At 44.3% G+C, this 24,351-nt stretch overlaps 1 protein-coding gene across 1 annotated transcript in view; it reads right to left on the bottom strand.

Annotated features, from left to right (window-relative positions):
- The window catches only part of FARP1 (FERM, ARH/RhoGEF and pleckstrin domain protein 1), a 283,330-nt gene that overhangs the window by 217,786 nt on the left and 41,193 nt on the right, over positions 1–24,351 (bottom strand). Inside the window, 2 exon segments of the mRNA XM_030922251.1 lie at positions 22,680–22,709; positions 22,711–22,874. Coding sequence (XP_030778111.1) covers positions 22,680–22,709; positions 22,711–22,851 — 171 coding nt within the window. The 5' untranslated portion in view covers positions 22,852–22,874.

Here is a 24,351-nt window from a genome sequence, read left to right on the forward strand (position 1 = left end):
AAGAAAAAAAATGCCATGTGATGAGGGTTATTTATGGTGAAGCAAAGGTTCATCCCTCTTTGTTCTAAAAATGGGCCTAGAAAAGAAGCCAGTCACAAAAAGGTCACATATTGGATGATTCCAATTATACGAGTTTTGAAAGGCTGAGGTGGGTGGATCACTTGAGGTCGGGAGTTCGAGACCAGCCTGACAAACAAGGAAAAACCCCATCTCTACTAAAAATACAAAAATTAGCTGGGCGTAGTGGTGCACGCCTGTAATCCCAGCTACTCTGGAGGCTGAGGCAGGGGAATCGCTTGAACCCAGGAGGCGGAGGTTACAGTGAGCCGAGATCGCACCATTGCACTCCACCCTGGGTGACAAGAGCAAAACTCCATCTCAGGAAAAAAAGAAAGAGAGGTGAACTGTATGGTTTATGAATTATATGGAATAAAGCAGTGTATAAAATGAGCCTAGATGATTGGCAGGGGCTGGGGGACGGGGAAATGGGGGTTGTTTACTGTGTCTAGAGTTTCAGTTTTGCAAAAGGAAAGAGCTCTGGAGCTCTGATGCATAGCAATGTGAATATACTTATTAACACCAGTGAAATGTATACTTAAAAATGATTAAGATGGTAAGTTTTATGACATCCCACCGACTCTAAGCTATCGCCAAATGTTCTATTCCTCCCTGGAGTGTCCCACACCCAGGCGTCACTCTGCTATGGAGAGAGGCAGTTTCCTCCTCTGTCTCCAGTACCTGTTTAGCTCCTTTTATCACCTCCCCAGGAGATTTCTTTATATTTGAAACATCAGGCATAATGGAATTGTATGCATGACATCAGACATAAATCACTTTAGAATTTCTTCTCAGTGCCTTCAAGTCACTTGTGGCTTTTTTTGAAACTTTCGGTTTGTGTTAGAATATTACCCTCGATTCCCTAGGGCCCACAGCCTTGGGCATTGCAAGGAAACTTATGTGATTCCAATGTGGCTCTGGGGGTATCGCCTGGAAAGGATCACACTAAGTTCTCTGTAAAACTGACGAAGGTGTTCAGGGGTGTGAAAATGCCAAGCAACTATGCCACAGCCACCAAAGAAGCCAGACAGTGGGGTACACACACACGGACTCAGACATAAAAATCTCGCCGCACTGTCACTGCCATCAAGGTCAGGAGAGACCCAAACTACCTACTTTTTATTACTCAATGAGGGATATGGGAAGAAATCTAGTTAGCTGTGTTTATCCTCTATAAAGATATTATATAAAATATAATTTCATTTTGTATTTTGATTGATATAAAAATACAATCTATAAAATTTATTTTGATTGATATCATTGGAATTAAAAGTTGTTACTAACTCCTGGCTTAAAAGGCATTATTACAAAATCCAGTGTTTTTAAGAGAATATTAAAGAAAAGTGGAGAAGTTGGGAGTGTTTCAGAGTCTTTTGGTCCTATGTGGAAAGATGGGCTTGGTGGCACCTGTCAGCTCAATTTGCTTTCTCAGAATGGAGGCTGTTGTGTCATATTTAGACAGACAGCCAAAGAAATACTACAGAATCTCTGAGCGTCCTCTTCAGCTGCTTGTCCATACATTCATTTCTTTCTCTGTTTGCTTCCTGCTTGTCAATACTTCTAACTTAAAAGCAAGTAAACATATTTCAGGTTTAATTTTATGGAACAAACACTCTGCTTGTGAATTTTCCCCATTATTTCCATAACAACTAACACACTATCACTCAATCAGGTTTCACTACACAAAGTATTGTGAAGTAGAGGTGGAAATTTTTTGCAGGTGTTTACACAAGTATTTAATGAAGCTGAAGCAATATGTTCTTTGAGCATTTTAAAATATTTGAGATTAATGTCAGCAGATGATTTATTTATCAGTAAACCGGCTTGGATAAGAAAAAGTCAGAATATTATTGATGAACCTAATGCTCTCTAATGTTTGAGATCAGCCAACAGGCCACTTACTTATACTCTACTTGCCTTAAGGAATATGAAAGAAGTCCAGCTTTCTTAGTCTAACTGGTAGTTTCCAAGAGCTGAACCTCCCATCCATCTACGAACAAGGAACGAGAACGAAGACGAGGTGAAAGGAAGCCACAGGGTAACATCCAGACAGTCTGAGGATGCCAGCAAGCCCGGGCCAGAGTCCTTGAAGAAACCGCTGACCTGCACAGCGGGTAAAACTGCAGGACTCAGCCCGAACGTCGATGCTCAGTCCTGATGAAATAAAATGAAAGCTTAGAAGCGTAATGACTCGGTGGCAAATGTCAACTTTTTCCTTATTGGGGAAGAAATCCTCAGGGGTGGAGGCAGACACATTCATACACATCAAGAAAAGATGTGGGATGGTAATTTCCTTTTTCCATTTCTGACTTGTAAAGGAAATACACGAAGCGAGTCCTTGTGGAATGGACCCGTCAGCCTGAACCTTTCCGAGATGAGCAGGGCACTCTTTCAGGGGGAACATCCAAGACTTCTCCACTGGCAGAAGCCACCAAATCAGTTAGCATGGGTCATAAAAAGTCAGAATCCCGTGTCATTCCTTGGACCGCAACTTTCAAGTTTGAACAGAAGTGAAAATGCTTCTTAGGAACTCAAACCTTCTGAATCGAATCGAGCAGTACGTGATTTCCAGAGCTTTTCAATTTCCCTCGAGAATCCAAACTTCTTCACATGCACAGAACCTTCGAGGACTTGTAATAACATTTAAACACAATTTCCTCTTCATGGTACCCGTGCGCGAGCTTCAGCTGGGGAACCCTCCCGGCCCCACCCTGGGGCTTGTCTATCTAATGAGTGTATTTGGAGGAAGGAGCTGGGACTTCTTGGCTCAGTTCTTTCCCTTCTCCTGTAACTTCTACCTGCTCATCAAGAGCACACCTTCTGGAGAGTTCTCACGGTGGGGGAGCCTGGGGCTGCCCAGTCTGCACACCAGGACTGAGTGTCTAATCCAGGTCACAGTTACCAGCCCGGCTGGCAGGCATCAAAGTCCAGCATTCATCAGTAACAGGAGGATAGACACTGTGACTAGCCATGGATATCATGCCTCTTTCTTAATTAGTTCTAAACTCAAGAGAGGAAGAAGGTGTTATTTATTAACACCACTCCCTCTTAACATTAGACAACATCTTTGTTTTAACAAAGAATTCTATATAAATGGAAAAAGTGAGATGGTCTGGATGAGATGCTCTGCCAAGCTGTCAACCATCCATGCCTTGGAAAAACCTATCCACTGAGTGGGATGGTTACACCCAGGCAAGTGCTTGCTTACATCCTCCCTCACAGCCACAAAGCCTGCAGGCCTGGGGCCCAGAAGAACATACCAGCCAGCAGACAGAGGCCCTTGAACTTCTGAGCCTCCTAAATGACAACAGATACCATGAAAGACCTTCACGGGGTCCTCACTTGATCTATCAATAGAGAAACCATTAGAGATTGATTTCTGGCTAAAATCAGACAATAGCATTGAAATCACCATTCACTCTCAATATGAAGTTTCAAAGTGCAGCTTTCTCAGAACAGATGTCTAGGCATACCTTGGAGATGACTACAAGTTCGGTTCCAGACCACCGCAATAAAACAACCATTGCAATAAAATTAGTCACACAAATTTTTTGGTTTCCCAGTGCATATAAAGATTATGCTTACACTGTACTTAGTCTAGTAAGTGTGCAATAGCATGTCTTTAAAAACACTGTGCATACCTTAAAAATACTTTATTGCTAAAAAATGCTGACACAGAGACATGAAATAAGCACATGCTGTTGGAAAAATGCGGCCAACAGACCTGCGAAATGCAGGGTTGCCACCAACCTTCAACTTGTGAAAAACGCAGTATCTGCAAAGGCAAATAAAGCAAAGAGCAGTAAGGAGACGATCTTTGCCTCCATTATTAATTAGGCACATTGGTGCCCATTTATGAAATCTACCCTCCCAGCATGAAAATCTGAAAACTACTTCTGATAGAAATCTTTTCCTACAAATTCCAGCAGTTCTCCTTCAAAATAAAAGTAAATAAAATCTGAAGTGACTGTAGACGGTGGTAAAGTGAGACTAAGTGAAGGAAAAATAACAGGCCCCTAAAGATTCATTAGTTAAGCAAAAAAAAAAAAAAAAAAGAGCCAGGCATGGTAGCTCAGCCTGTAATCCCAGCACTTTGGGAGGCTGAGGTGGGCAGATCGCCTGAGGTCAGGAGTTCAAGATCAGCCTGGCTAACATGGCGAAACCCCATCTTTACTAAAAATACAAAAAAATTAGCTAGGCGTGGTGAGTACCTGTAATCCCAGCTACTTGGGAGGCTGAGGCAGGAACATTGCTTGAAGCCGGAAGGCAGAGGTTGCAGTGAGCCGAGATTGTACCACTGCACTTCCGCCTGGGCCACAAGGGCAAAACTCCATCTCCAAAAAATAAAATAAAATAAAATAAAATAAAATAAAAATAAAGCAAAAGGGCAAATTTTAAAGAGGATATTTTATTCTCTATGAGGAAAAAAAGTACTCCAGTCCCTTTATAAATCTGAACTCCAAAACAGAAATGAGGCCAGGCGCGGTGGCTCACGCCTGTAATCCCAGCACTTTGGGAGGCCGAGGCAGACGGATCACCTTAAGTCAGGAGTTCAAGAACAGCTTGGCCAACATGATGGAACCCTGTCTCTACTAAAAATACAAAACATTAGCCAGGCGTGGTGGCAGGCACCAGTCATACCAGCCACCCGCGAGGCTGAGGCAGGAGAATCACTTGGTCCCAGAAGGCGGAGGCTGCAGTGAGCCGAGATTGTGCCACTGCACTACAGCCTGGGCAGCAGAGCGAGCCTCTGTCTCAAATAAAGTAAAATAAAACATAAAATATAAAATAAAAATGAATGACAACACAGTATCTACATGTAAAGTATGCACTGCCCTGTAAACTGCTTGACTGCTTCTGCTTTCCTTGACTGCCACTAAGCTCATCCAGAGTATTTTTTTTTTTTTTTTTTTTGGACATCCTCTATTCTCCCTAGCTCCAGAGCTTAAGAATTTATTTTCTGTGTCCTCTGTCCCAATATCAGCTTGGCTGAAGCAGTATCTTGGGGTTATCTTGCGCCCAGGCTTGTCATGGTAAACTGCTAAACCATTCCTTGCTGATATGATTTGGCTGTGTCCCCACTCAAATCTCACCTTGAACTGTAATAATTCCCATGTGTCAAGGACAGGGCTAAGTGGAGATAACTGAATCATGGGGGGACAGCTCCCCCCCATACTGTTCTCATGGTAGTGAATAAGTCTGAGAGATCTGATGGTTTTACAAAGGGCAATTCCCCTGCACATTTTCTCTTGTCTGCTGCCATGTAAGACGTACCTTTGCTCCTCCTTCACTTTCTGCCATGATTGTGAGGCCTCCTCAGCCTGTGAGTCCATTAAACCTCTCTCCTTTATAAATTACCCAGTCTCTGATATGTCTTTATTATCAGCATGAGAACAGACTAATACACCTGCGAATTGCATGGCTTACTGACAAACTAGAGGCTGTTTCTACGTGCATCTCCTTTACCTGTAGATCTGTCCTCCTTGAGACACGTTATGCCCATCACAGCAGTGTTTCCCAAGGCACAGAAAGTGAGGAACATGCACCATGTATAGCATATTCTGGTTTTATTAAAAAAAAAAAAAAAAAAAAAGGCAGAAAAAAGACAAATGAGGTGACTGCCTAGCTCACAGTAATTCATGTCCACACTCTTTGACCATGGTGAGCTGCCCAGGGACCTCACAACAAGCCCACTTCTCTGCTGACATTAACCAGAGTCATTTACTATTGCTCACAATCCACAGGTTCTTAATTGAGAACATAGATAAAAGAAAACAACTGCAAGAACATAAGCTAAATCATCAATGCTTTTGTTTGGTTGAATGATGGAGGCTTTTTTTTCTTTAACCATTTATGCATTTTCTCAATTTGCTACAATAAACATAGATTGCACTGGGGTGAATAGTACGGAACTCAAAGGATTTAGGGTTAATTTCTGTGAAAGACCAAATATGCTTCTCTGGTTCTCACTAAAGCCTATAATGTGTTCAAAGATGGCAAAACCTCTTATACTCAAAGTTGTAATGTTAACATGTAATTATTAAAATTACCTGTAACGGACTCATGGACAATGACAAATTTTTTTCAATAATGCCCAAATAAGTCTCTCTTGGGTGACTGGGTGAGGGGAGGGGAGTGCCCACTTCTCTAAAGCAAGTGACAGGCAATGGCTCAGTTATCCTATGGTAGCAGGCATGACCAGTGACCATCGGGCTGCCTGCTAGGAAATGTCATTATACCATCACAACTTGGATTTTAAACAACGCTTGCTTTCTGAGCATTTCTTCAGCACTCATACAATAAATCTGTGTACTGTCTTCCTTTTATTTTTATTTCATATTCTTAACCCGTAACAGCCAATACAGTAGAGATAAATGAGGCGTAGTAACTCAAGTGAGATACTGCAAGCCCCACGGCTTTCCACCAGGGTTGCTGACATTACCTTTCTAGTTTTTATTATATGCTATGCTGTGTAACCCTTATCCGCTAAAAAAACAAAAACTGAAGCTTGACAAACAAAGCAAGACACCATCTTTCCTTAAAAAAAAGAAGAAAGTAAGTATATAGATCATCATCATCTAAAAATTAGCTGGTGGAGACTGCCTGTGGTCCCAGCTAAACAGGAGGCTGGGGTAGGAGGACTGCTTGAGCCCAGGTAGTTGAGGCTGCAGTGAGCCATGACTGCACCACTGCACTTGCTCTAGCCTGGGCAATAGAGAGACCCTGTCTCCAAAAAAAAAAGGAAAGAAAGAAAGAAATCTGAGATTGTTATTAATGTATAATGTATATATGTCCTGTCACTGTTATAACAGTTAATAATATTTTACACTGTTACTCAGAGGCCTCATGTTGTAAATAAAATATAAATTAAAAGGTTTCATAATGGGGAAATTTACCCAAATGCTACCCTTTTATTAAAACAGAACTTTTAAATTTCTTGCAAAAAAAATCCCTCACTGCAAGTTTCCGAATGCTACAACACAGCAGCACAAACACCATTCTTGATGTGTTCTATCTTCATCTTCACCATTAGATGAATCTTTGCAAAGGAGGGGAAAATGTGGGTAGAAGGGTAAATAGAAAACGTGTCACTAGCAAGGAATTAATTAGAGCAAGGTCCACATGCTACGTCTCAGCAGCTCTCTGCTTGGAATGTCATATGTTATTCAAAAAATATTTAATTGCAGGATCTGCACGTCAAGAGCAGCAGGGAGATGCTACTTGGCTTGCTTGCTCAAAGGTAAGTTTTATACAAATATTAAAAGATTCTGTCATCTTGTATTGTTAAAAAGAATTACAAATTCCTGTTTCTGAGGTTGTGAGAATCTTATTACTCAACCGGTCAGTGCATATAGCAACTGCTAGAAAATAAAGAACATCTAATACCTTTAACAACTTCAGTATCATTTTAACATTGTATATCTTTGCAATGTGTTTTCAATCATTAGATAGCCTAGAAACCAAGCAAATCATGCAATACGAGGTGAACCCATCCTTAGAATTAGGTAATTTGCAGAAGATCCCATAAGTGGATCAATGAACAAAAAAGAAGTTCCATTAACTTTGTACTCTTGGTATGTGCAGGAAACACACTGGCAACTGGGGAAATCCCAGAGAAGCCAGTCACAGCCTTAAAGGGTCTGATGGATCTGGGAGGCAAGATCCACAACGTGGTAACTAACAATATACTATACAAACAGAAGATAAGCACCAAATGAGGCGATCAATGCTAGGGAAAGTTGAATTTTAGACTTCAATCAGCTGGGGCCAATGTAACTAGTTTCCAAATCACATAGCTGCTCTGCTGGCATTGTTTTTTAATTGTGATTTTAAAAAACACATAACATGGGGTTTACCATTTTAGCCATTTTTCTTTTTTCTTTTTATTCTTTTGAGACGGATTTTCACTCTTGTTGCCCAGGCTAAAGTGCAATGGCACTATCTTGACTCACAGCAACCTCCACCCCCTGGGGTCAAGCGATTCTCCTGCTTCAGCCTCCCCAGTAGTTGGGATTACAGGTGCCCACCACCACGCCCAGCTAATTTTTTGTATTTTTAGTAGAGACAGGGTTTCACCATGTTGGTCAGGCTAGTCTCGAACTCCTGACCTCAGGTGATCCCCGCCTAGACGTTCCTAAGTGCTGGGATTAAAGGTGTGAGCCACCGCGCCCGGCCCATTTTAGCTATTTTTAAGTGCACAGTCAGTAGTGCTAGGTATATTCACATTGTGAAAAAGATCTCCCAATTTTTTCATCTGGCAAAACAAATCTGTACCCATTAAACAGCCCCCATTTCTGCCTTCCCACAGCAACCACCATTCTACTTTGTTTCTATTTATGTACCTCATATTAGTAGAATCATCTAGTAGTTTTCTTTTTGTAACTGGCTTATTTCACTTAGCATAATGTTCTCAAGGTTCATCTATGTTGTGGCATAGGGCAGGATTTCCTTCCTTTTTAAGACTGAATAATAGACACCGTTTTGCACGTATATAGCACACTCTGCTTCTCCATTTATCCGAAGATGGATGTTTAGGATCCCTCTACCTCCTAGCTAGCGTGAACAGTACTGCTATGAACATGGGTGTGCAATTATCTCTACAAGATCCTGCTTCCAATTTGGGCATGCCCCCAAAGGAGGATTGCTGGATCATACAAAAACTCTATTTTAAATTTCTTGAGGAACTGCCATAAAATTTTCTACAGCAGTTGCACCATCTTACATTCTGCCCAACAGTGCACAGGGTACCAATTTCTCCATATCCTCATCAGTACTCGCTTTTGTTTTTTTTTTTTTTTAATAGTAGCCATCCTAGTAAGTGTGAGCTGGTATCTCACTGTGATTTTGATTTGCATTTCTTAAATGATTAGTGATATTCCTCAACATAACTTCTTGAAGACTGAGCAAAATGCTAGGATAATAGTGAAGACAGTTTTTCAACATGGACTAATCCATCTAAAGAACAGACATTTACCAGAATGAACATGAATGTTAGAAATGCAGCAGGAGGCTGGACGCGGTGGCTCACACCTGTAATCTCAGCACTTTGGGAGGCCAAGGCGGGAGGATCATGAGGTCAGGAGACTGAGACCATCCTGGCTAACACGGTGAAACTCCGTCTCTACTAAAAATACAAAAACTTGGCCAGGCACGGTGGTGGGTGCCTGTAGTCCCAGCACAGGACCAATTTTTCCTTACAACCCTTGGAAGGAACCAGCCCTGCTGACACCTTGATCTCAGACAGCTGGTCTCCAGAGCTGAGACCATACAACAATTCGATTCTTCAAGCCCACCAGTTTGTGGTACTTTGTTACAGCAGCACTAGCTAACTCATAGACTATAATTCAATAAATGTCAACTTAAGTCATTAAGGGATGGATTAGCCCAGAAAAATGGGCTACGACTAATGGGCTATGAACCTGGGAGGCAGAGCTTGCAGTGAGCTGAGATCACGTCACTGCACTCCAGCCTGGGTGACAGAGCAAGACTCTGTCTCAAAAAAAAAAAAAAAAAAAAAAAGGAAAAAATGCAACAGGATTGGTTGGGAGGTGCTCCTGGTAGCTTCAAACTCGCACTCTCCCACTACTGATACACTGGGACATGGTGGTGGGAGAGGGATGGTGAAGAAAAATAACTCAAAAACAACAACAAAAAAAAACACTTGCTCCTGCAGTTCACTTGATTAATACAGCTGAGATTTCTCATCTCCCATGGCCACCCATACTTCAGTTCTAATTCCAAGTACACATACATGTGATTTAAGAGTTCTGGTCTCCTCCACTTACTGGGAAAATGTCCCAGACTACATTATGCTCCAAAAGAACAAGAGCAGAAAACTGGGGAAATGAGTTATACAGCTAGAAGTCACAACAGCAGTCAATGGCACATTTTTCAAATGGTTTGTTAAAATAAAACAATGGTAGTTGTTCCACAGTTGTGTTGAACTACATCTCCCCTCCTCCACACACTAAAAAAGAGGAAGTCCTAATCCCTGGTACCTGTGAATATGAACTTATTTGGAAATCAGGTCTTTGCAAATGATCAAGTTGCAATGAAGTCAGTAGGGCAGGCCCTAATCGAGTATGACCATGTCCTTAGGAAAGGGGAAAATACAGAGACACACACTTGCACAGCAAGAAAACCACATGAAGATGACGGTAGAGACAGAGGCTCTATGTATAAACCAAGGAAAGCCACAGATTACCAGCAAACCTCCAGGAGCCAGGAGGGAAGCACAGGACCAATTTTTCCTTACAACCCTTGGAAGGAACCAGCCCTGCTGACACCTTGATCTCAGACAGCTGGTCTCCAGAGCTGAGACCATACAACAATTCGATTCTTCAAGCCCACCAGTTTGTGGTACTTTGTTACAGCAGCACTAGCTAACTCATAGACTATAATTCAATAAATGTCAACTTAAGTCATTAAGGGATGGATTAGCCCAGAAAAATGGGCTACGACTAATGTGTTCCCCCAATGCTACAGCAGAGACAGTGCCAGCAGGGACTTCCAACCATCACTGACCTCCCCAAGAGTTCATGCGGGTACAAGGGGTGCACAAAAAAGCCCTTGTTTTCAGTCAGTACCTTGTGTGCCACTAAACAATAACTAGAGACAAAACCAACTCTCCAGGCCCCTGGATCCAGCATTTTAGGAGCCAGAGAAGAGGGCAAAAATAAGTTTTGAAGCTAAGCAAGGCAACTTGTACCTACCCACATAAAGACTCTAACAGCCCGGTTGGCAAGATGCCAGAGGACTGTTGGCAGTGTCTTGGTTTCTGCTGAACCAGTTTTCTGGAGAAAATCAGAACTTTATTTTCTAATAAAGTTCGGACCTTTCAGGAGCTTCAAAAGAGACACAAGGTAGGGAGGGTCCTGATGGGAAAGTGTGCCTTAGAGAAATGGTCCTTAAAATGGAAAGGAAGGGAAATGGAAGAAGAAACCCTCTTGGTTTCATGAGGGAGTGAAGAGTCCACAGTTAGCAAACACTCGTACTGTTGTGCTTGGAGTGAGGGTTCTTCTCGTTTCGTGGGAATAATCGGTGAGATCGTAATAAACCCCAAGGCATGTTCAGAGGAATGGTGCAAATCCAAGCAGCTCAGTCCTGTGGACAACAAACAGGAGGTCTGATCATCGTGGAGAAATCTACCTGGATGGATGCAATGAGCTGTGAAATGCAACTGAAATCGAGTCAATAAAAGGAAAAGAGTTGTTCTCAGCACTGGATCATGAAACCAGACGTCCTGTTTAACAGCTCTAACAAAATATGTCATCTTCGTCCTTACAAAAATAATTAAATCAGGCTAAGAGATAAGATGGTTAATAGTAACATCTGAGGTTTTTTCAGCTCTTATATTCAACTTATGCTGTGACTACTACATAAACCAGTCTCTTTCTTCATCATTTGAATTCTACTGCTATGACTGTCTAGAAATTAAGAGCATGTCTGAGAATCCCAGGACTGATGTGTGAATGAAAGGTATTCTTACTGATGCCTGCCATGCAAAGCCATGTCCTGTAGGTGAAGGGATGAAGGATCAGTCGGGGGGTACAAAGGATCCCATGGTCAGAGAATGCAAGAATGGAAGCCAAGGCAGAGGAGGAGAGCCTGAGGTTAGCGAGGCAGGGGTGGAGGCAGCCCACGCCTCGCAGGCTTCATGTTCTCTGTGAGGCAGAAGTCATGGTCTCCAACTACAGAGGGTGGCCTGGCTCTTCTCTCACTGTCTGCCTGCAGGCGGAGCTCCATAGACTGCTCACCTCGGCTCTCTTACTCCGGGGCTTCTGGTTGGGGTCAGCAAATGGGAGTCCCTGGCAAGGGATGGGTGGTCAGGAAGATAGGGACTCAGTTGTTTTGCCTACCCCTCCAGAACGGTGAGATAGTAACTGCCTATTGTTTAAGCCACGGGTTTGTAGCACTTTGTTACAGCTGCCCTAGGAAATTCAGCTTTCAAACATGAAAAAGTGTATCGTTGTGATAACCTAACAACTCCACAAATGCCCTCTGGTCTTGCTCTGCAATGCTTTACACACTCAGTCTTATGCCGAGATCAAAGGAAATGGAGCACCTGAATTCTGTTTGTGGCAGAAATACTTACTGACAAATGGTCACTGGAAGATGGGATAATAGCCAATTGCACTTCATAGTTCACGTCACAGGCAAATTACATCAAAACTAAACAATGAGCTGAAGAAAGAAACTGACCTGCTCCTTTCTAATGCTTTGGAACAGAGTCCTTTGAAAACACCGGATCTAAATGCTTTTCCAGCTTGGTGGTCACCCAGGTGTGACAAGCTTAACAGAGGAACTTCTGGGAGATGAAATTGGAATGTAATGAGTAAATGTAACTTTCCTAACATAAATTGAAACCAAGCAATCAACTTCCATGTGTTACTTCCAATTTGTACCATTTACATAATCACTAAGAATCTTGGAAGTTAATTTCCAGAGCCACAGATTATTCTTTGTGATAAAAAAAACAAAGCAATGTCTTCTATGGCCAGGTGCTGTGGCTCACGCCTGTGATTCCAGCACTTTGGGAGGCTGAGGCGTGGGGGGGGGTTACCTGAGATCAGGAGTTCGAGACCAGCCTGGACAACATGATGAAACTCCATCTCTCCTAAAAATACAAAAATTAGCTGGGCATGGTGGTGGGTATTGTAGCCCCAGCTGCTTGGGGGGCTGAGGCAGGACAAACACTTGAACCCGGGAGGTGGAGGTTGCAGTGAGCCAAGATCACGCCACTGCACTTCAGCCTGGCGACAGAGCAAGACTCCATCTCAAAAAACAAACAAACAAACAAGAAATGCCTTCTATTGGCAACATTAGCAATGTTCCTTTCACGTCAACTGAAGGAAGACTTTATTTCAAGTAAAACATTTGTCACAGAGTTGACTTCCTAGTCCTCGGCGACAGCACTGAGCCATCCAGGCTGTAAACCTGACGACTGTGGGTGCTCTCCTACTCCCGGGGGGCTCCCTGCTTCTCTCCCATCAGCTACCACACCCTGTCAGGTCTTCCTCCTGGGTTTCTCCTGTATCTGTCAGCCCTCTGACATTCTTTCTGCAGGGCCCTGGCCCTTATCAGTAACTACCATGTGGAGATGATATTGCCAAAACCCCTAGTCACTGGCTTTCCTTCTGCAGACTCCGCCCTCTTCAACCCATCCTGCCCATTGAAGAGCACCTTCCAGCTGGGCACGGTGGCTCATGCCTGTAATCTCAGCACTTTGGAAGGCCAAGGCGGCTGGGTCATGAGGTCAAGAGATCGAGACCATCCTGGCCAACATGGTGAAACTCCATCTCTACTAAAAATTAAAAATTAAAAAAAAAATTAGCTGGGCATGGTGGTGCATGCCTGTAGTCCTAGCTATTCGGGAGGCTGAGGCAGAAGAATCACTTGAACCTGGGAGGTGGAGGTTGCAGTGAGCCGATATCACGCCACTGCACTCCAGCCTAGCAACAGAGCAAGATTCCGTCTCAAAAAATAAAAAGAGCACCATCCACTGGCACCTGTCACAGGCGCTAGCACAGCTAACACACCATGTTATCCTAATGGTTCTGTATGGCCCCAGACCATGAACAAAGTGAGTGACACACAGGTGCGGGTGTCGGTGGTCCTGGGCTGGGACTCCCTCTCCTTCTCTCCAGCACTCTGATCTGCCCCAAGTCACTTAGCCCTGTGAGACTACTTGGTGTTATTCACACCTGCCTCATAGGTTCACTTAGCAACCAATGAGATAATGTACGCACAGACTTGGCACAATGTCTGGTACACAGCAAGGGATTTTTCAGAGGGTGGTTATTATTTTTATTCATTTTCTTATCACCAGTAGCACCTTGCCTCCCATGTCGATACACATTTGTGAAACCCATATCATGTTTCCAAGACCACATTCCATAAAATGAAACCAGAGCCACAGAATTCCATTGTGGGTATCTGGTCCAACTTCCTGTTTGTATAAATGAGGAAACAGACCTACGAGGCTCTCGTTCAAAGTTGCAAAGTGCTAACAGCTTTGAGAACTGCCCTTTTACATGATCATTCTATCTACAGAAGAGAAATCCCAAACTGATTAAGTCATTCTGTGTCTATCTTATGAGTTAAAATCATTATCTCCAACTCAAATGCTCAAAGTGATAGAAGACAGCAAATAACTGAACGTTCAGACATGGCAGATAGTAAATGGACTGATTTGTAAAAACTATGTGCAATGTTTTTATACTTACATTCTAACACAAGAACATCCAGTTGGCTGAGCGCCTCCTTCAAATGAACCTGCAGAGCCCATATTGAGAAGACCAGCCCCAGAGGATCTTGAAATCCTATGTCTACCTTAAAACCATTCATTTAGTCTATGGTAGAGGGACGCATGGTTCACCCAGGAACATCCTGACTCCAGGAAAATGGAAAAGTTTTGAAGCTAAGAAAATAGAGAAGATCAATAAATCAGCAAAGCAAAAATGCACGTAAAATTTCTGAGCTCAAAGGGAAACCCCCTCAATTTTAAAGTTGATTAAACTGAAGCTCACAGAAGCTGCAGGTAAGTCCACAAAAAGGCACTAAACGAGCTTGGCAGAAATGGAGGTTTCACGGCAATTGTCCAAGTGGTGCTGGGTTCTTATAGACCTTCCTAAAGCCACCTGGGACTCAGCTTTGGCTTAGGTAATGATTCCCCCTCCAAAGAAAGCCCCAGTTTGATGTGAGACTCCAGACAGCTGTGGTCTAAGAGGAACGACTCCATCTGACACAAGCACATGATTTTTTATTCTCAAGGGCTTTCACTCGCCTTCTTTTCTCCCATTGATCCAGCCAACAGCTCTACATTGAAAGCAGGGCCTCAATTCTGTGAAAGAACAAGCAGGAAACTAAAGTTCAGGGTGAAAGGAAGGAAGAGAACCTACTTTCATAAGAACCAAATATGCGTTCTCTGCAAGGTGTTTTTTGCAGAAGATCTCATTAGAGCCGCACCTGGGCCTCAAGTGGTAGGTATTCTCCACGTGTAGAGATAAGATGGCCAGCCACTCAGGCAGAGCCACACGGGTAGGAAGTGAGGCGGCCCAGACCCAGGGCCTGCATTTCCCCTTAACCCCTCTGTTTCTTATCATTGAGAATATTGTTTCCATTTAAAAGAGAAAAAAAAAGCAGCTTTTCAAACTTCCTACATTTTCTCAGATTACGGCCCATTTTAAAGTCAGATTCAGACATTCTCAATTAGTTTATTCTTTTTATTCAGTTCTGATTTTTTTTTTTTTCAGGGAGAAAATAGCAAACAGCTGTTAAAGAATTACTGCAAGCATATCAGAGCTGCAGAATTGACTTTGATCACAAGGGTCTTAACTACAGCTGAAAGGGGTGCACACAAACATTTCAGACCAGCACTTAAATTCTACTCTTGGCCCCTGAGACGCCAGAAAGGAAAGCTAACAGTATTTAGCTAAAATGATTTATGAAAAAATTTTTTTCCTCTATTAAAATAGCCAAAATAGCCTTTAAATTTAATCTCATGGGGCTAGACTCAGACAAGCACCATTTATCACTCCAAGTTAAATAAAACACAGAAATGACCATGCGAAGCAAAGTAGCCTTAAATTCTGTTTCCGAAACTTGGCAAATAAAGGGAGCCAAAAGCAACAGTGATAAGAAAAAAAAAAATGCTGACTTATTTTTTAAAGCTGGGTGAGCATGTTAAGTTCCCTCTGCTTGTTCTAGTTCAAAGTGCAGCTGCATACGGTGGCAAAAGCAGTTCTGGGCACACATGCCTCCCTGCAGGTCTGAAAGGGCCAATTAAATTTTATTTGGGTCTATCCTCCTCCTCTCCTCCTCCACCACCTCCACGTCTTACATGTGATGCACTTGGGGCAAAAGAAGAAAATTAAGTAGTCCTGGGATCTAAACACCTTCCTTCCATTATCACTACAATGAGACCAGAGGGACAGCCCCACTGCCAGGGAGGGACTCCATGCCAGGAGAGTCAGAACTGCAACACTTACAGAAAAGACAGACCCCGCCCCCTCAAGACCTTTAGTTAAATGTGTATTTCACCTCTTTTGGGGGAGAAAAATAGAAAAAAAAAACTTTCTTCAGCTTACAAAAAGGGTACATTCCCTAAGATGACTGAATAAGAAGTTAAGAAGGAAAACAGAACGGGCACAATGGCTCATGCCTGTAATCACAGCACTTTAGGAGGCCAACGCAGGAGGATCACTTCAGTCCAGGAGTTTGAGACCAGCCTGGGCAACATAGCGAGACCTCTGTCTCTACAAAAAGTAAAAAAAAAATTAGTTACATGTGGTGATGCGTGCCTGTAGTCTCAGCAACTAGGGGGGCTGTGGTGGGAAGCCTGCTGAGCCTGGAAGGTCAAGGCTGCAGTGAGCCAGGATTGCTCCACTGCACTCCAGCCTGGGTGACAGAGAAGACTCTGTCTCAAAAAAATGAAAATAAATTAGGAAACAAAATTCATTAGAAATAAAAAAGATGTGGCTGGGTGCAGTGGCTCATGCCTGTCATCCGAATACTTCGGGAGGGCAAGTGGGAGGACTGCTTGACCAGGAGTTCCAGACTGGACAACATAGCGAGACCTCGTCTCTACAAATAAAAATAAAAATAAATTAGCCCGGTGTGCTGGCATGCACCTGTGGTCCCAGCTACTAGGGAAGCTAAGCCAGGAGGGCTGCTGATGTCCAGGAGTTTGAGGCTGCAGTGAGCTATGATCGTGCCACTGCACTCCAGCCTGGGTGACAGAGCAAGATCTTGTCTCAAGAAAACAACTTTTTAATAAATAAATATAGACACAGAGAAAATGAAAACACTTCCACAAAGGCACAGCTGCTACCAGTGAGCACCAGGCCAGCCCCTGACACCAACTGCAGGGCCACAAAGAGGAAACCCTGAGCTTTCTGAAAAGACAAACTTCGGCTCTGTCCCTTTTCCTGAGATGGGGCTTATGAAGTCAGCGCTAGAATCTGTCACCAGTGGAGACCTTACCCTGAACAAGAGCTCTCGGAGAATAAGCTCCCTATTGATCTCAAAATTAAAGGAATGAAAGAACTGTTACATTTCAAAAGGTATAATGATGAAATGAAATCAATGTTTAATCAAGTATGGACTGAATTTGTAACACTCCTCATTGGGTCTCCAAGATAGGCACAGGCGATTCTGACACCAGGAAAGAACCTATGTGGTCTTTTGTGATATACAAACTCATTACTTTTCTCAAAACCTTTAGGTCTTCTCTGATTTCAACTGAAACTTGAGTTTTCTACTAATAATGTATTATCAAGAAAATATCTGATTTCTTTCCATCTTCCATTTCCCATGGTCAAACAGCATGGAGTTCAGCCCTATGTGGTTAAGCAGTGAGTTTTATGGAAACAGCCACCCCACACGCACATAAGGCCAGTCATGACATTTCCCGAGGCCCGCGACTGGCATGTGACGTATAAATCGTGGCATGCTTCTTCACTCTCATCACACAGCTTTCTTTAGCACTTAGTAGGCACACGGCACCCACTGTGTGCAATCAGGTTTTGAGGGCCTTAGGGTTTGCTCTAAGGTTAAAAATCTCTTTCCTCAAAGATTTTACCATCTGTCTGGAAAATTCACAAATACAGTCACAAAAAGTTAATTCGCCAAGAAGGATGGCAACACAGGGTCCTCACTTCCAAAGAAGGAAAGGGGTTGGGAGCAGCCTTTAACATCATCTGGCCCCAGTGCCTAATTTTGCAGATTAAAAAACTGAGTCCCTGCACCAGGAATAATGAGTGCGAGGGGCAAGATTAGAGACCATGATTCAAGGTCTGATTGGAGGGGAGCTATCAGCACTGTCGGGAAAGAAGGCTGGCCTGCAGCACGAGTCTGGGAGAGGCCCGGCAGTTGGTGGGATTTTTTGATCAACATGTTCGGGGTGAGGATGGGGTGGGTTTTTAGAAAGTGGTGAGAACAGCGCAGCATGGCATGAGGATGTGGGGTGTGAGAGGGGCAGGCCAATCTGAACAGGGACCACCTGTGTGGAAGTAGGAGGCAGAGGAAGTCCGCGAATCTCACAAAGGAGGCGGCTTAGTGCCCAGAAGATGGGTAAGTTGAGGGTCCTGTGGGCTGAACTCCAATCCCAGCGCCACCTTCACGCTGTGAAAACAGGAGGAAGGGACTCAGAAGCTCTTCCCACTTGCTCTTTCCCTTGTTATGCTAGGACAGCACCAACTCTCGTTTAGTTAAATGACCGAGCAGAACTGTGACCAGTTTCATGCACAGGCACCGTTGCGGCGTAGGATATGATGATGAACAAGAATAAGAGGCCTTGCCCTCCAAGAAGTGGCCACTTGACCTGCAAGGGGCCAATACTAAGCAGGTAAACAAATAAGAGGGTGTTCTGGCATGAGAAGCTAATGCAGAAGACAAACAACCAAGGACTGTGCTTGAGAAGAACAATGGGAGCTGCCCAGGCACCTCCCAGTGTACAGGGCCCCTCCACGCAGGCTCATTGCTCTCTCCCAGGCTCCCTGAGCTACAAAGCCCACACTTGATCCTCAGGCAAAGGATGAATCCTACATAAGTCTCAGGAGCTACAAAAGCTCGAGTATAGCAGTGACAAGACAGGAACACGAGAAAGTTACAAGGATCATTTCCTGTGATGACGGTTGTCAGCGCCGAGTTCCCTCTGCCACAACTAACTCCTGCCCCTGCTCTCCTGGGGGGCTTCTGGGCTTCTGCCACTGTCCACCCGCCTGCAACTGGCCACTCCCTCTAACCCTTCGACAGGCACCAGGTGTCTTTGTTGTCACCTGTGAGCATCTTCCCCAAGCATTTTTTACCAGGGCTGCTCAAAAGAAGCAAAAAATAAAACTAAAACAATAAAAATGGCTGTGTCTTATTTCCTCTGCTCTTCCTATAGAAACACCGCTAATGAAAATACATAAACTGAAGAAACACTTGGAGAGGAAACCATCTGCTTCATCCTACTAACGTCAGTGGGAACAGTGTTTGTTTACCAGCAGGGTCATGAGGAGGGGACACAGAAAACCTTCCCAGGAACCATCAGGGAAATGGTCTCGGCGGGCACAGGGGCACCTTCTTAACCCTTTCAGATGCCAAGGTTATGCCCGTTTCATAACCTCTGGTTGGAAGAGAAAGCTACATATATCATAAACCACAGGCTGAAGCTTATTTGCACAGTGTTTTCCACATAAAGATGATAAAACACCATGCAATTTACTATAAATACTGTGCTTGAACTTTCCACTCCGCAGAGGAAATACCTAAAAAGACCATCCAAGTTCAACCGCAAAGGTGCTTGTGGAACCAGCTACGGAACAGAAAAGATCTTGGAGCTAACTGCCAAAGCCTTCCAAAAGGTAGCGCACTTTAATAATAATTGTTTTTGGGTACAAAGAAGGACGCAGACACCATGGAGAAGATGGTGTGGTTCTTTGTGCCAGGAAGCGTTTAGGGGATTTGCATTTTAAACGACTGCTTTACCTACAAATCCATATTTTAAAACAAAATTAATAAGCAAAGGCCCAGGAAATTCAACCCCCAGGGAAAGACACCAGTCATCCCCAAAGGAAACTGCAGGGACTTCTGGCCGCGCGCCCGGCTCAGCTGTGTGGCGAATTCAACTGAGCCATGAGAAGTTCTTCACTTGGGGCACTCCATCAAAGGACGTTTCCAGGGTCAGACACTTGGCCTGGAATTCCCAGCAAAAAGTTCCACAGCAAGGTTTTAAAGCAAGACCAGGGGGTGAGTCTCTCACAATCCCGTAGTTACCTTCCTCCCAATCCCTGGTGACTGAGCCAGCACAGCCGATGCCTTCCAGATGCCGCTGGCCTGGCTGTGGCTGCTCTTAAAGAGCACGAGGTAGTGACTCAGAATCAGCTCCACCAACAACAATGCTGATATATGACTTTCTATAGCCAGTTAAGGAATATATCTGTTGCCCAGAGGCTAAGAGAAACATTCTGACCACACTAGAAAAATTAAAATATGGCCAGGCATGATGGCTCACGCCTGTAATCCCAGCACTTTGGGAGGCTGAGGCGGGCAGATCACAAGGTCAGGAGATCGACAGCATCCTGGCCAACACGGTGAAACCCCATCTCTACTAAAAATACAAAAATTGGCTGGGTGTGGTGGCACACATCTGTAATCCCAGTTACTTGGAGGCTGAGGCAGGAGAATGGCTTAAACCCGGGAGGAGGAGATTGCAGTGAGCCGAGATCACACTACTGCACTTCAGCCTGGAGACAGAGCAAGACTCCGTCCCAAAAAAAAAAAAGAAAAAGAAAAATATGAATGGAGGAGACATGTGAAAACAAACAATGGCATTAATTCTACTTGTAAAAGAAACTCACTCTAACAGTGAGTAAACATTTAATTAGCACCTACTATATGCCAGGTGCCATGCTAGATGCTGGGGATATAGACAGAACAGGCAGGCAGCTGGAAGTGCACGTCATTACTACTAATCCTGTATTTAGTTAAGCTCTTACTACATGTCAAGAGCTGTTCCAAACACTTTGTCACCTCTTTTTTTATTCTCATATAGCACAGAGTTTATTAGCCTCATTTTATCAATACAGACAGGTTAAATAACTTGTTCACGCTGCACAACTATCAGTAGGAGACGCCGGGATTTGAACTCAGGCTCCTTCATGCATCCGATAGGTGTATGAGTAAAGAGGTCTGCAGGAAGGAAGAAAAAGCCCTGTCCACTGCCTGAGAGAGCAGGCATCCAGGTAAAACTGATAGGGCTTATAAGAATGCATAGGAGTTTATCAGAGAGCATGAGAAAGGTTTCTTCCAGACAAAGGGTTTATAAATGCAAAGCATAAGCCATCAGAAATTATGAAGAAAAATAATTTTAAAAGATAAAAACATACTTTTATTACTACTTCTTGGGCAGGGAGTTTGTAGATAGGTGCTAAATAGTAGCTAGGAATGGAGTCTTGACTTACTTTGGTTTCAAGAAGAACTGAAGGTGAGTGCAGCCCAACGATCCCTGGAGTGAGTGCACACAAGAGCAGCATGTGCCAGTTCCACAGTCCAACCCACTCAGCAGAACACCGTGTAATAGAATGTGCTGCTAGAAACCTGGGCTCAGAAGTCCTTCACAGTACCGAATAGGAAACACTGAAACCAAACACCTCACTGAACCAGCCTGACAACAAACACAAAAAAGCGGGTGAGGTGGCACACATATGGGTCCACATGTGCCAGGAGGCCCAATTCTAACCGGACGGCAGGGGCTCTCCTCAACAGAGTCTACGATTTTAGGAGATTAGCAATAGCTTTGTTCACCAAAATACAAAGCTGTCCCAAGTCCTTGAAAGATACAAATTCCACAAGAAAATCAGAAAACACAAAGGTGGTTTGCAGTGTGCAATAAATTGGTGGTTTTAAGCATAGCCATTCTGAGTTTATCTTTTCCTGAGACGTTTAATGTTAGTTCATATGCTCTGAGCGATGTTCTTTGAAATAAATATAATTTGCTGACTCATATCCCATAAATGATTAAATGATGGGTTACCAACGTTAATGCCGGCTATTAAATTCCAGCCCCTCTAGCCAACAGGAATGACACACAGATCGTCTCCACGTTAAAAACAGGTGTGCTCCCAGAGTTTCTTGATAAGTTGGCTGCTTGGCATTCAAGAGTTATTTTCCTCCCCCACAAACAATATTAGATGTGGTATTTGATACTCAAGACAGAAAACCTAAAATACTAGATCCGAGGCGTGCTTAGAGTTCCCTGGACAGAGCCCATGAGAGGGAGTGGGCCGGCCGCTTAGCCAGCCAGACACTCCCACTTCCTCTCCTGCAGGGAGTAAGATGTGCTGCAGCTGCACGAAGCAGGCAGCAGCAGGAGGAGGCTGGAAGAGGCGAGGCTGGGAGAGGCCAGGCGGGGGCTCAGAGAAGAACAGAAGTGAGTAGTGCCAGGGGCTCCAGCGGCTCCAGCTGCTGAGGAGCCCAGGCTGCAGGCTCCTCCCGTGACAGCTCCGGGCCCCAGGCTGCTCTGTCCAGGGCCCTGGGGTGGCAGGGCCTCCTCATCTCTAGGGCTGCCATATGGTAGGCTCGGAAGGAGGCTTTTCGATACTCCCACACCCACCCTGTGGGGTGGCATCCACAGGCTCTCCTGATTCCCTCACCTGAAAACACACGTGGCTCTTTAATGATGTTCTCAGGATTGTTCTTGCCAGTGACTTGAGTTCCATAGGCCCTGGCCACAAACACACACGCACAAGCACCAATGTGACAGAGGAATTGCCTATGACCAGTAAATTAAACTGGGATCCAGCCACAAGACCACTCTTCCCTCCAGTTACATATATATACAAAACGTATACATATGCACTTACATTACATATGTATTTGAATGGAAGGTCACAGTAAAATTCAAGTGCCGAGGCCACTGACATCACTGTATGGGTGGTTCATGCATAAATCTAGACACTGGAGAGCTTGAAACCAGAACGGGTCAGCGGGGCCATGAAGAGATGGGGAGGGAGGTGCTGAACACCCAAGCCCTCTGGCCGCCTCATGTCACTGGCCATGGGAATGAGCCGAACCTCCCCACACCAAAGGCTGCCCCCCACCACATTCCTGGGTTCACAGATAAGCCCCCAACTTACTGGAACTTCAAAGGCCTCTTGGGTGTCATCCGAGCATCTGGATTTTGATGGACACGAGTTTTCCTGAAGGCGTTGGGGGCGGCTTCTGTCCACGTTCCAAGGTACTGATCCCCGAATTTTCCGGGGCCCCCAGTCGTGATCCTGGGGTTGGCCTCTGCTCTATTTCTCCCATGATGAAAGTGGCTTAGAGAATATCTGCAGGAAGCAGTGAGAAAGAAAAACACATCAGAACAGGAGACTCACTGATACCACCCAAGCTGTGTGCCACCTTCTCCCCTTTGTCACGGCAATTTCCCTGAACCCACCCAGGTGGGCAGGGGGCTCCATCCCCTGCACAGAAATCCCATACGGGGAGGCGTCGGTTCACTCACAAAGTCACCTTTAAGCACTCAAGGCATGCAAATACTTTTTGCATACTTTATTCTTTGGAATAATTTTGCATATTGTTGCATATTTTATTCCTTTCTCGTTTTACAGTCTGTTCTTAATTATTCAGTGTCTACAACGAGCTAGGCTAAGCACTACTTTTTACACATTGAAGTCTGGTGGGAAGATGATAAACAGTGCCTCAGCCATATCATTAGCATCCATTAATTACCTTTTATGGACACAGTCACAAGCTAAGTACTGTGGGTATTCTAAAGATAAACAGGTAAAACACGCAATGCAGAGCTTGGGCTTGTAATCTGGTTGAGGAAATAGACATACACTTACAGACATATACTCACAAAGACAGAGGCAACAGAAAGTAGGGTCACTTTTCTTGGTTTCTAGTGTCTATTTCTATTACAATAACCACCTAATAATTCCTTTCTTTCCAGCCACCCACCCCACCAACTATTCCCCCTTTCCCAAGAAGCCATTCTACACACTACAGTATAGTATCAACAAAGTTATTTTCCTAAAAACAACCATCTTTCCTCCCCAGATAGTCTACTCTTGTCTAATGACACCCTCAGCTTCTCCCTCCCCTCTCGCTGTCTCTATCTGGCTCCAGGTCTCCAAATGCGTGGCTCGCTGTGGCTGAGTGCTTTGCCCTCTTTCTTCACCTGGAAACTTCTACCATTGCCTTAAAACTCAGTTCAAATGTCACATCCCGGCCAGGCGTGGTGGCTCACACCTGTAATCCCAGCACTTTGGGAGGCCAAGGTGGGTGAATCACCTGAGGTCAGGAGTTCGAGACCAGCCTGGCCAACATGGTGAAACCCTGCCTCTACTAAAAATTCAAAAATTAGCCAGGTGCCGTGGCATGTACCTGTAGTCCCGGTTACTCAGGAGGCTGAGGCAGGAGAATCACTTGAACCCAGGAGGTGGAGCTTGCAGTGAGCCGAGATCACACCACTGCACTCCAGCCTGGGTGAGAAGCGTGAAACTTAGTCTCAAAAATGAAAACAAATGTCACATCCTGGCATCTGGTGCACAGTACATGCGCTGCTATCCCCTCTGTGCTCATTGCTGTCAAAGCCACACCGTGGTGGTTGAGCCCACGTGTGTGGAGAATGCATTGTGATATCCTTAAAAAGCAAGAACCCAATCTCGAACGTCCCTTGCAGCTCAGTGCCTACCTAGGCACAATGCCTCACACAGAGTGGAGGTCAATACTGGCTGCTTACCGACTGGACCACTCAGCCAGTATATTTATATGTGGCTGCATATTTAGTGTCAGAAGGAC

The sequence above is a fragment of the Rhinopithecus roxellana genome, chromosome 18, assembly GCF_007565055.1.
Source record: "Rhinopithecus roxellana isolate Shanxi Qingling chromosome 18, ASM756505v1, whole genome shotgun sequence".
NCBI lineage: Eukaryota > Metazoa > Chordata > Mammalia > Primates > Cercopithecidae > Rhinopithecus > Rhinopithecus roxellana.